The following is a 13,967-nucleotide window of genomic DNA, read 5'->3' on the forward strand; positions in this document are numbered from 1 at the left end:
CAAAGATGCTCGGTTTACAAATAGAGAGGAATAAAACAATTGAAAATATGAGTTATGATTAATTCCTGTCATTTTGCTTAATTTGCTTAAATGAATCAATTATAAAAACAGTTGGTCCTTTTTTTGTTTATCGATCGACTAATCGTTTAAGCTTGGTTCGTAACAGTGCCACTAATGGTTTGTTAAAGAAAACAGCACGACCCAACTCCCTGTAATATGACAAGTCCCTTTGTGAAGAGATGAAAATCCACTAAAACAATTGCAAGATCCTTTTACTTTCCAACGTAAATATTTGACAACACTGTCCACAATCACTGAGGAAAGCTTATCCAAACTGTGGTACACAGTCAAAGCTAAGACAGAATACTCGGACAGCATCTCATCTTGTTCGGATAGTGTCACGATTTGAAGCCAGCTTCATCGGTGTCTTCAAAGAGAGAATCACTGTTGTCATTTGACTCCTGTTCCACTCTGCCCATATATGGCTACAACAAACGTTAGATTTTTTTGTGTCTCTCTCCTCTCGCTCTCGACTTAAATGAAAACCAGCTGATGTGAGAGGCATGCAACTTAAAGATGACATCATCATTTCCAATCAATCTCGCTCTCTCTCGCGTTCTCAGTCTCAGCAGTACAGTGTTGTGATTGTTTATTCTCGAAGTCACTCACCATAAAAGACACAAGGCCCAGGAGAGTAACTTCAGCCAACTTACACCACTGAAGTGAAGTAAGTGTGTGTGCGCTTGTGTACACACAGAGTGTGTGCATCAGACATGAGCTGAGAAGTTGCTATGATTAACACGGCACATACCACAACGCAAATCCAGCTTTAGGAAAACACAATTACTGGTCTGCTAAGCTCTTCAACCTTTCACATTCATGTCAAATCGCAATACACACATTTTCACTGTCTCTGATTAAGGGGATGTCACTAAAAGGCACTCAAGCACTGTTTTTTTTAATATTTTCCCAATAGTTAAGAAGTGCTCTCTTTCAACATGAATAACATCTCTAAAAGGTCTTGTTTAAGAAGTTGTTCAAGGCATTCAGCAGTCGCACCATTAAACTATTCCACATAGTTTGCTGATTGGCATCAAGTGATCTCATCCAGACTTAAATCCTGTAGTAAAAACGTAACTGGTGCGATATAATCCGACTGTGCGAGGTTACTATAATGAATCACTGCCTTTAAAACTCTTAAAGGTGATACAGAAAAGGGTAAAATATGTCAGGTTTGAAGTAGAGCTGAAACAATTCAAGTCAATCGCCAGAAAATGAATCTGCAACTATTTTGATAATTGGTTGCATGTGTGTGAAATAGACAAAAAATAGATAAATAAAGAGAAATTATTTGAGAAAAAGCATGATAATCCAATATACCACATTCAATACAACCAGGCTTCTCACCTCATTGAAGCGTGCCACCAGGTCCTCCACAGCGTTACTTCGCTGAGCACTCTGGGTAGGCATGGCGGGCACCGAAAGTGAAGCCTTGAGGTTTGGGTGCCGTTTGGTTTGACACTCGGGACTGCCCAGGTCTCGAGTGAGGAAACAGAGGTAGTCCAGGGGAAAGACCTGCAGGAAGGAACAGACGATAATTTAGATTATAATTACTGCCAGCTTAGAAACAAACTCTCTTGTGATGTTAGTCATTTTCTCCTCATCTTTTCTCATCAAACATCCACCCAGTTATTACAATCAAACTAATGAAAATATTCTTCATATTTTTTGGTCCCAGATATGCGTTTGTGTGCGTGTCCACCCACCCGTTGGTAAAGCTGCTGCTCTTGCTCAGTTAGGATGCAGGCGATCTCCTCGGGGAACTGAACAAGGTGGCGCACGTCCACCAGCTCCTTACTGATCCCACTGACACTGGGAGGAAGAGAGCCGCTGCTGGTCATACTGTTGACCAGCTGACGCTCTGGATGGACAGATAAAGAAGCAGACAACATGCCATATCACAAACTAGCTGGTATTTGAGGCGCACAGTGAGAGAAAAAGGCTGTTGAACTCATAAAAACAGAGTGAGAGAGTTGAAGAGAAGGACAAGAGAGAAGGGTTAAAGGACGGAAAGAAAGGAGAATGAGTTGCCATCACTAGCAGAGACCGCTTCTGCTTATACGAGAAAATTAAAAACATTAGATCATTATCTAAAAGTTTTAAGCTTTAGTGAAATGTGCATCTTTTTTACAGGATTAACCTGAATGCCTCAAGTCTCCCGATCCATCAATCCCTGCATACCACATACTCTCTCCCCCTCGACTAAGCCTGCACACTGCCCCCCTCTAGAAGTAAACAGCATTGATCACCTGCCAGTTCCTGTGTTTGGATTTCAGTTAGGTCCATTAGTTGGTCTGTTTACACACACACATATGCAAACCCGTCCTCATCTCTGCTAACAAAGGACTAATGGACAGTTTTCTACACTGGTGCTGTAGCTGCCAGATAGACATACTGTACATTGCCGGGATGAATGCCACATAAACGAACAGGCTTTTCCACTGCAGGAGCTTTTCCAGGAATCATTTGAGGGACTCCCTGCATTTTGATTACAGAAATGAGAGAACCTATTCTAGTCACTGGGACATTGTTTTCCTAAGGGGCGACTGTGGCTAATTGGAAGGTTGGGAGTTCGATCCCTGGCACTGCAGTCCCATGTCGAAGTGTCCTTGGGCAAGAACTCCGAGTTCCCCCTGATGCTGCGCCATCGAAGTGTAAATGTGTGTGAGTGTTTATCTGATGAGCAGGTGGCACGTTGTACGGCAGCCTCGGCCACAGTGTATGAATGTGTGTGTAGTATGTAAAAGTGCTTTGAGTAATCGTTAAGACTAGAATATAATAATTTTATATAATATAAAAACAGTCCATTTACATTCTAACCCAGAGGTTTGTAGTACTGAATGTTGTGGACTGGTTAAACCCAAGCCATGACACTGTACAGCATTTATTCCAACAGAAGTAGGCAGCTGGCCCTAGTATCAATACAACTAGAGTAAATGGAAGTGCCTTGTGTAGCACATTTTGTTATCAGCTATAAAGTTATATGCATGTGAATAAAGCATCAATTTTGTCAGCATTTTATCTGCACTATATGGTACAGAAATCAGTTTAAAACAAATAAGTTATACTGTACAATGTGTATAGGCAAGGAGATTGAACACCAGGAAAAAAGGAAGACAGATTCTGTCTGCTCATTGTCGTACAAGCATAAACCTACACATCTCTCACTCTCTCTCTCTCTCTCTCTCTCTCTCTCTCTCTCAAACTAGTGTGTTTATACACATATGCGGACGCACGCTTAAAGGTTGTCCTTGGTAACCATTGAGATGTGCAACAGGTAACCATGGCAACAGCAGTGACCGCTCTGCAGGAGCAAAACTTGCTTATTTACACAGTTTGATTTGTGGATCCGGCCTCACAGCTTCTGTAATGAACTCTCAGTGTGTGTGTGTGTGTGTGTGTGTGTGTGTGTGTGTGTGTGTGTGTGTGTGTGTGTGTGTGTGTGTGTCTCTGTGTGTCTGTCTGTGTGTGTGTGTGTGTGTGTGTGTGTAGGACAAGAACATAGACAGACTGAGCATAAGAGACAGTTAAGAATAAACGGAAAATAAAGATTAAAAGAAATAGAAATAGGAGAACTGGAGGTTGTTTGAACAGAGAAAAGATCAGTGAAAATGAACCTAGAGGAAACAGAGAGAGGAAAAATGAGAGAAGAGGATAAGAGAGCGATATAGAGAGATAAGATAGAGAGGAAGGAAGGGATAAGTCGAATAAGTGGAAATTGTGTAGTTTATACTTTGCAGCAGGTGTGAGCTATCTATCACAGTTAGAAAGACAGCGTAATCCACTAAATCCTTTAAATTTCCTACACAGAGAGTGACTGCAGGTTATGAATGATGATTCATTTATAGAGACCAGACCTGCAACCTATTTCTCATAGACATACGTCCATTAAATGAAAAAGGAAAATGTGTTTCAGAGAGCCGCACGTTCTGATACTATAGAGAATATATGGCCTGTAAATAAAGTTGCATTCCGGAGAAAACTATCATGGTTACTAAGTAGCTATTTCACAAAAGCACTATGGTAATAAAAATGTGGTAGCCTACATATCACACTATGTAGTCGAGATGTGAACTTTCATCTGGTTCACAACATTTGTCATTGGTCAGCGCCTCTCTTCCTATTGCATGGCATAGGTTCGCAAAAATGCCATAAAAATAAGATTATGAGAAGATGATATTAGTACAGTTTAAAAACTATAAAATCTTCCATCGCTCACGCATACGAGTAATATCTCCTCACCTCTTGCCCAGAACGGTTTTCGCAATCTTTTGAAGTGGAAATGAAGACACCTTCAAATTAGTCATATGAATTTCATGACCATGCAGAGGACTCAATTATTCATTTATTAATGCTTTAAACTAGGAAACACGCAGGCGGACAAGGCTGTCAGACAAGGCAGTGACATAAGGGTCTTAAGAGATTCTGAAAAACCAATTAAAAAAATGTGTATTGAAACAGAAAACCATAACATGTTGACGATAAAGTAAAACAACTGAGGTACCTGTTTTTTGTTTTTTGTTTTTTGTTTTTTTTTTTTAAATACATGTTTATTCTTAAAAAGTGCCAAAGACCTACATTCTCAAAAACATTGTTTGGGTCCCAAATTAAAATTGATGGATTAAAAACTGTATTCAAATTGTTTTTATTTAATTTGCTTTATCATGTGTTATTCATGAAATGCTTAACTTCTGCCTGCAAAGCTTCACATAAACTGTGCAATATCACTAATGACAACAGAGAACTGTTATGAATAAACACTAAAGACTGGATGGAACAAGATCTTGGATTCCAGTGACGTTGATACATGTATCTAATATAATCTGTTGAGGACCCATGAGAAAAAGACCCCTGGCCCATTACAGATCATAAACACTAGTTTAAGAAACACTGTTTAGCAATACTGAGCATACAGCACTCCTGCTGTGAGACTGAGAGAACATGAACCTGGACTAATTGACCATGATCTCCCTGTGATTTCTAAGCATGGGTTTACTCATATGTAATGCATGCTGAATACAAATACCCTGTGGGTGTGTGTGCATGTGTGTCATGTACAGTATCCTTCTCTGTGGTTGATATATCAAAAACATCATTTTAATATTTCATGTGTGACGTCTGATCAAAACTAAACCAGTTATTGTTCATTTTTCTGTCTCAACTAGGGTTCATGTTTAGAGGGTTAGACAGCTGCATGTTTACCCTTTTAAAATAATATATATACTTTAAGAAAACTTTAATAAAATCACACTGAAGCTGAGAAAATTGCAACTATATGTGTGTTGGTTAATTTAATGTCTGGAATTTAAAAGACACTCAGTGTCATGACCTGATTCTTTGTTAGCCCTGTTTTGTTCACTGAGTAAATCACACGTTATGTACACCAACCAAAAGGAGAGGAACCCTGAGCATAGACCCTGCCGTCTTTCTTTGCCGGCCAAGTGCACACGTACACACTGTTCTCACAACCACGTTTAGAGCTGATGACAACTTCCCTGCTGGAGTATGTAGGGCACTCAAACAGGTGCAGCACAAACAGCCTCAGACGAAGGACTGTTAACAAATTAGCCTATGAACCTATAAATACAAATCGTGCATGTAAAATCATTTCTATTCAAAACATCAACAAACTTCTTTTGCTTTCTGCTGTTTTAGGGGTGAAAGATTAAACTTTCCACAATACTAACATCTGAGACCTGATCTACTGTAGTATTGCATCATCACATGTGTAACTCTGGAACGCACTATATTTTGAGTGTCTGTTAAGTATTGTACAGGAAATACACATCAAAATGTCCCTTTAAAATCTCTATATATTAAAATATCATTGATGATATATAATGCAATTTCTAGTCAAACTGCAGCATTAGGCTAGCATAGAAATCTAGACGCACCCTAGTGGCAGCAAATTTATTTTGCAGCCAGGGGGGTCTAGGCACTCTCCGTTGGCTTGCGAGCTGGAAAAACCAAACTCTGGTCAGGCCAATCACATCGTGTATAGAGTCGGTGGGCGGGCTTATGGCTGCTGCTGCTGCTGGGAACAGCGGTCTTCTGGAAGACTTGGAGTTAAGCTTTTCTTTGAGAAAAGAACAAAGAACGGCACTGAAATTATTCTTAAAAAAGGAAGATGTGTTCGGAGTTTTGCCGACCGGATACGGCAAAAGTTTAATCTATCAACTTGCTTCGCTACCTTCTTCGTTGCTCTGCCTGGTTGTAGCACTATCCTATTGCGTGCAGAGGGAATTTGAAAGACAACCGTTTATCCCGCCCCTCTGATTGAGCTCCGTCAATGGTGAGATCCCAGACCCAACATGTTGATGTGGGTCTGGCTTGTCAGGCTAGCATTAGGCAGTTTCCCTTAAGGGTCATACACACACTTGTGCAAATAAAAAGAAACAAGTAGTATCAAGTGGTAGCAACAGACATACAAAAACAAATAGCCTAAAGACTCATAATACACAGACTCAGCCAAATACACAGACACACAGCAGCAGCAGAAACAATAAATATTGATCTGTCTGACAACACAGTTATCACAGGGAGTTTCCCTCTTGGATCAGATGTGCATACTGCATGCACACGGAACCACGTGTAGATATAAATATACTGTAACATTTAGGTTTTTAGTACGGACTGATTAAGCAAAAGACTCCTTGTTATGAATCCAACAGTCAAATTTCAGCATAAAATAAGCCCCATAATTAAGTTAAATAATAACTAAGTAAGATTTTTAAAGAAGCATTTAATCCAAAATGTTTGCTTTATACTATTCTCTTCATATAAGAGGTATCGGGTCAAAATATACTGTGAATGAGGCCCATTTAAACTGCAAAGGACAAAACACAAAAAAAGAAAGTGGGGCCTTTACCAAATTAGTTCAGTGTCTCTGTGTAACCTCACAGTGACTTGACACAAATCAGATGGAACTTATGGGGGATTGTGGTAGTTCGGTTTTTAACTGTAAGGTGTGTTGCTGTAACCTCAGAGACAAAACATATCCATAGCCTTGTGTGACATTAATGCTTAGGGTCAATAGAATGTGAAGTTGCCCAGAGATCCTGGAATTCTTGACTGTCATTCTGTCAGGTTTCTGGTATGAAGGGGGCACAGTGCGCAACACTTGCATACTCGCACACATTTTCAAAACTGCTGCATCATCCATCACGTTTAAATACAATTGTCAAAAGTTTGAAATGAATTGCAATGTGACTGCCCCCTGCAGTTTATATTAGATACAAGCGATCACATAGCCTGGGAAAACCCTGACGAACTTCCGGCAAATTTAAAAATTGCTCTGCAAGTCAGTCTGGCCAAGAGCCCATTCAAGCCCGTTTCCAATTTTTCCAAATCGAGGCACCAATCACAACCGTTGAGGCGGGCTTTACACGATGACGATAGCGCAGCGACAGCAAGCAGCTTTTTGTTTACATTCAACATGATGGCCATTGAAGCGCAGCAACCCGTTGATCCTGCTGTCGCTGCTACGTCACCCGGATCGTTGGTCTGATTGGGAGGGATTTGAGCAGCGTCTGTTGGTGACGCCCCTTTGGAAACGAGCTGTGAATGAACCTTGCCCAGACCCACTCTCAGTTACAACTGAGAAGGGTCTGGTGTCAGGCTAGCGATCACAGTGAGTTGGTGGAAAATGTGTTTTGAATTCACAAATGAATAAAGTCTTGCAATTCAGTATGTAAAATATAAAGGGAAACAAAAAACTAATCACAAAAGAGTATGCTGGTCCATGGTCTTACTTAGTCACACTCTCTGCCAGTGAACAAAGCAACATTAACATCTTTCAAAACAGTGACATTTATATTAAAGACATGAAAACACAATGGCACGTTGAGGTACAATTCAAACACAAAAGGCCACAAGTCCTGCCAAGACAGTTAAGCACACATTGAAACTGTGAGCTTGCATTTGGTACTAAAAACAGAGAAGGTAACATGCACCGACTACATCTTCCACAGAGCAGGATTCTGCCGTTTTTAAAATGACAACACATAAGGAATTAAGAAAGAAACTATACAAATCCATCACCAATAGACATAATATAATCCGACACTTTAGATTAAACCAAGTCAGATTTTTTTTTTTTTTACTAAACGTGTAATATTTCTTTAAGACACAGCTGAGCAAATTACTTGCTATCATAATCAGATTCCCTGATTACCATGTAAACAAATGGTTCAGGTACTCCTTTTTAATGAATTAAGTCCCTCTTGATTTCGCATATGCATAACAACTAAGTGCTGACCACACTAGACAACATACAGTAGTCCCTACATTTAAAAAAGAAAATACATGCAGACTTATTTCATGTGTACTACTCAGTCAATGTTACAATTTCTCTCAGCTCTGTGAAGACACTGGAAGCCATACTGTAACTCACATTTCCTCTACTCACTGATAAGCTTGTAGTCCATTCTGTGAGAGTTCTTCATGGTTGCTAGATACAGCTGGCCACTCTGCTTCCACACAGTTTGAGTGCCAGAGCGAGGGACTTGTCTACTTTTGAGCCGTCAGTCCCGTCTCTCCTGCAGCTGCTCTCTCTCTCTCTCTCTCTCTCTCTCTCTCTCTCTCTCTCTCTCTCTCTCTCTCTCTCTCTCTCTGCTGTATCTTGTCAGGTCTATTGCTCTTTTTCACTCACCTGGTTTCTCTCCCTTTCCTTATCAGCAAACAGTCTTTGCTCTCTCTACTGACTACAATCACTTTCTCTCTCTCTCCCGCCCACTCTTCTCTGACACCATACATAGTTCACAGCCACGCGCTAGAGTTAGACCAGCCAGACCATCCCTATGCACAAACATATATGGACAGACTGTAGAAACAATAAGGGATAGCAACAGATCAAAAAAAAAAACATTTTCCCCTCTCTGTCTCCCTATCTCATCTTGTCCTACACACAGAATCATTGGATGGAAAATGTTATAAATTCTGTATTTTGGGAAAACAAGATTCCCATGATGCAACAAGTCACAGAAAGGTGCTGATCTTTTTACTGCTGTTTACATGATACTTCCCAATGTGTCTTTAATGACTCTATTCAGTTTATTTCAGTTTAAGTGCTGCAACAAGTCTAGTCAACGAGTCTATTAAAGGTCCCATGGCATGAAAATTTCACTTTATGAGGTTTTTAACATTAATATGCGTTCCCCCAGTCTGCCTATGGTCCCCCAGTGGCTAGAAATGGTGATATGTCTAAACCGAGCTCTGGGTATCCTGCTCTGCCTTTGAGAAAATAAAAGCTCATATGGGCCGATCTGGAATCTCCTCCTTATGACATCATAAGGAGGACGGTTACCTCCCCTTTCTCTGATTTGCCCGCCCAGAGAATTTGGCCCGCCCATGAGAAAGAGAGAGAAATCATGGCTTTCAAACGAGCAAAGTGGCAGTTGGTCAAGGCCACACCCCCACCCTCCACCTTGCCCCCCCTCTCTCCTCCTCAATAGCTACAGACACAGAAATGGCACATACTAAGGAAAGCTTATTGTGGGACTGGCTCTAGTGGCTGTAATTCTGCACCAAGGCTGAATTTCAGGAAAAAAGACTTTAGATACAGTATTAGGGAACCACTAAGGTCTATATAAAAGCATCCAAAGAGCACCATGTCATGGGACCTTTAACAGAAATGTAGTTGAACAGTTTGCTAATTGTTTAAGTCATTTATTAAGCAAAAATGCCACATATTCTTTGTCTTTGGGTTTTAGACTGTTGGGTCTGACAAGGCAAACAATTTGAGGACGACACTTTACACTCTGGGAAACAGTGACATGTTATGAACTAAACAATAAATCTAAAACATAATTAACAGATTAAGCAATACCGAAATTATTTGTTAGCGGCAGCCCTACACTGTACAGTATAAATGTAGGTTGGATAAAACATGTTGCCCTATATTTGTTACTCAGTATGAAGGCAGCAGAAATTATTCACTTACATGCTGCTGTATCATTTTGCTTAGAGAAGGTGTCTTAAAAGATTGGCTTCAGTATACCTTATGAGCAGTCTGTCTGATACAATGAGTGTAACAGTCCCTCCAACCTAATTGGAAAACATGCGGTCATTTGTCACAGAAACAGCTAGCAAGGTTGTTCTGAACTGTTATCTTGGTCAAAATATTATCTTTCATTTCACCAGACCTAATGCACAAACATGGTATATTTGTACAGTACTGAAACGTAAAAAAAAAGAAGGAAAAAAAGAATGTCACAATCCCATCTAACAAACGTTCAGAAGAGTATTTTTAGCAATTATGGCCATGTTAACAATATGTGTTCTTGAAATCCTTGAGACTTCCCTCCAGTATGATTCCCCACCACATCTGCTGTCAATGCCGGCAGGCAACACAATGTACAATGCCGACAGAGAGGAAGAGGGAGAAAGAAAAAAGAAAGAAACACCAATATTGAGCTGGAAGGATGGCAGCCTATTACTGAGCTGCCTACTTCCTTTTAGCGTACAGTACAGTAAATTGTGCTATAAAGGAAGCCATGTAAAAAAAAAAAAGCTCTTTAACCACTCCTATTTATAGTTCACATAAATATGGCTAAATCCCAGTGGTCTTTAGTAGAGTTTGTTCTTGTACTTTGATAACTGTGTACAGTATACTTTTACAGTAAATGGGACAACAGGAGATATTTAATGCCAAAATGACACATCCACTATTTGAAGAATAACAAATACTCCACAAACCTATAGGATCACTTTATTATTAAATGACAGCTGTGCTACCCTTGCTGTTGTGTGAACTCTTTTTGTTTAGTTATTTATGACCATGTTGTAACTCTTTTGTTTGGTGTTGTTAATGGGTTCACTGTTTCTTCAATTTTGATTTCTTGCTTATACCTGTAACTTATTTATTTTATAAATGGACTATTTGTGTCTTGTAATTTTGTGATTGTGATTATTGTGATTTATTTTCGCACTGCGATCATTCACCTCTTGCCTGTTTCACAGATTAATACTGCACATGAGAATATGATAGATAACCTAATGAATAAATAAACGAATGAATATGGTGTTTTGCTTTCTTCTAAGGCTGCAACTAACAATGATTTTCATTATCGATTAATCTGTCTATTTTTTTTGATTGTTTGATCTATAAAATGTCAAAAAATAATGGCCGTCACAACCTGGCAGAACCCAAAGTGATGTCTTCAAACGGCAGAAAATCATTTTTCAACCATTTCTTTCACAATACTGCTAGATTATTATAGAAGTAGTTGGTGGCATCAAACTTTTTACAAAGACAAGCTCCACGAAACTACAACTGCTCCTAATTACTGACATATTCATCAGTGAATTTTCTCCTCTCTATTTCTCAGTATCCCTACCCCAGTGCTTACGCAGCACACACAGAAACACACAACCTTGACCTTACCCTTGACTTACCCAGTTAACATTTTTTTCTAACACCAGTATTTGTCTTTATAGGTGTCAATGGTTTACCCTCACGACAAAAGCCTGTCGTACTGACCCAGACATGTACTGACTCAACCTGTAAACATAATTTATCATCTCCAAAACGTCCTTCCTGACCTGCTACTAAAACCAAATGACTGCTCTGCTGCGGAAAGACATAAGTCATTCATATACATCAGAGGAACCAGCAAAATGCTTTCAGATCTTTTACATTAAATGTGGTATTCCACCTATCACCACTCACATTAAAACGCTAAGAATACACAGAGGATGGCCAGGCAATTATCCTGGTAATCCTTGAAAGCATTTGGCCCAGAGCCACAAGTTTGTTAAGCTGTACTTCCAGTCCAGTTTTGCTACCACTCTACTGAATCTAAAATCAATACTTTATTATGACAGGATATGATAGAAACAGGAATTATATACACAAAGACACTGCATACACCAAGTAAAATAAAAATGGAGGTGTTTTCTTTCAATCACAACCTCTGTATCTCATAGTAAGTTCGTCAGATTTATGGGAAAACAAACTCATAATTACAAGATCCATACTGTATTAATGCAATTTTTTAACTACGCTATTGAAAATATGCAGTGCACAGAAACTGAGAATGACAAAATAATGTTTAATTCTAAAATATGATACACTGTAAAGAATATCCAGCATTTGTCAAACCTAACACCTGCTCTGCTGGCATAAACCAGCAGACCTTAACATAAATATCCATCTAAACTTTTACCTGTGATATGCAATTACCACCAAGATGAAGAAGAAAAAGTAGCTGTCATTCTTCTTTTTTTGTTGCACGACAGGTGCATTTCTGCTTAAGGAAGAGGATGAAGGCAAAAAGAAATAAGGAAAGAAAATGTATGGAGAGAGAACACAAAAGCTTTTGTATAGAGGTGACATATACAGTAGGTGACCCTCACCAAAGAGGATTAAAAAACATTTTTTATTTGATTTCCAGGGGACAGACAATGGCGGTGCACACACGTTTCGAAAGCCGCATGTCTATTTCGAACCCAGTCAAACAACAGATGAACAAATTCATCCCCTAGATTCTGTGTGAAAAGCTAGCACACGCTGGTAGAAACTGAAAAGACTGACCTAAAAATGCATAATAGTTATTATTATTATTATTCAACACCCTGGTTCCAAGGTTGTACAGTCAATAAACAGACACAAGCGCTTTGTCTGCTAAGGTAGAAAAGTGTTATATAAGCGTAGTCCATTTACACTTATTTTTGCTGGTAGGTTTTAAGTGTTTTAGGTTCATTTTAAACTGAATTACAGAAGTTAGATTGAGAAAAAGCTTTTTTGCTAACGCATGAGAGAATAAGAGCAGGTTGTTACTGTATGTAGAAACACTGAAGAGAGGAAGAATACCATAAATGGTAAGAAAGCAATAACTACACTAGCACTATCCAAATTTGAAACTTAAGTCAGACCTTCCCGAAGTATTCAGGATAATGAAATATCTTTTATGACATCTGATAATTACTTTCACCTTACAAACTATGCCTTATCTTAATTGCCATTTGGAGTCAGTTGGAGTAGTTAGTTCTTGCAAAAAAGAAAATGTTTTTCAAAAGCCACTCTTTTGTTTGATTCTTTTTAAGCTTTCAGCACTGCACTCAGCAAGTGAATTAAAACCTTTAAAACAGCTAAACAACAGTACTGTATATGTATTTCTTTCTTTGTTAAAGGGACATAATGTCTGCTTTCTGGTACACAAAATATGAAATCATATAAATGCCACAGCCACACAGGTGGTTACCGAGTGAAAGGCAAAGATGAATGGCAGATTGAAAATAGATAACTTTGTGTGTAACAATGTGACAATGGAATTACAGTAAGTCTTCTCTAAGGTAATGCTCATGGGCAATATCTGGATAGCTTTGGTACTAGATTAGAGAGACAGAGAAAGTTAGACAGTGAGTCTCTCATGCTGTGTGTGTGTGTGTGTGTGTGTGTGTGTGTGTGTGTGTGTGTGTGTGTGTGCCTATGAAAACCTAGTCCTGCCAAGACTTCTAAGCTGCTATGTGTGCGCGTGTCTGGCTCTATTCTGTTTCCTGTAACCCATTAGAACAGAACGCAGTGTCATGTTGAAGATATGTGCTGTATGAGTGTGTGTTTTTTGCATTCAAAAGCTTGTCTGACAAAAATAAAGTTCTGTTATTAACATGATTAAAAAGGAAGCAAGTCAGAGAAAAATGCATATCTGTGTGTGTTTGTGCGTGTGTGTGCGTGTGCGTGTGCGTGTGTGTGCGCGCGTGCGTCTCCTTGATCTTGCCAGAGACAGTCTGTCCCCTGGACCAAAGCCAGTGGAAATTAACGTCGGGATCAGCTTACATTTATGTCATACGTAACATCATTGTAGAGAAGGTGGACAGACAGTTACCAGCTATGCAACTGACCGACGAAGACCGAAGATGAAGTCGTGGATAGTATGAGAGTGAGAGAGACAGACAGAGAGGACATA

At 39.4% G+C, this 13,967-nt stretch overlaps 1 protein-coding gene across 10 annotated transcripts in view; it reads right to left on the reverse strand.

Annotated features, from left to right (window-relative positions):
- plce1 (phospholipase C, epsilon 1) overlaps window positions 1-13,967 on the reverse strand; it is an 86,546-nt gene that overhangs the window by 31,910 nt on the left and 40,669 nt on the right. For all 10 annotated transcript variants that reach the window (XM_031315513.2, XM_031315512.2, XM_031315511.2 and 7 more), the window contains 2 exons: window positions 1,767-1,921; window positions 1,408-1,575 (listed from right to left, as the gene is read on the reverse strand). In XM_031315513.2, coding sequence (XP_031171373.1) covers window positions 1,408-1,575; window positions 1,767-1,921 — 323 coding nt within the window. The remainder of the gene's footprint in view (window positions 1-1,407; window positions 1,576-1,766; window positions 1,922-13,967) is intronic.

This window comes from Sander lucioperca, chromosome 22 (assembly GCF_008315115.2).
Source record: "Sander lucioperca isolate FBNREF2018 chromosome 22, SLUC_FBN_1.2, whole genome shotgun sequence".
Lineage (NCBI taxonomy): Eukaryota > Metazoa > Chordata > Actinopteri > Perciformes > Percidae > Sander > Sander lucioperca.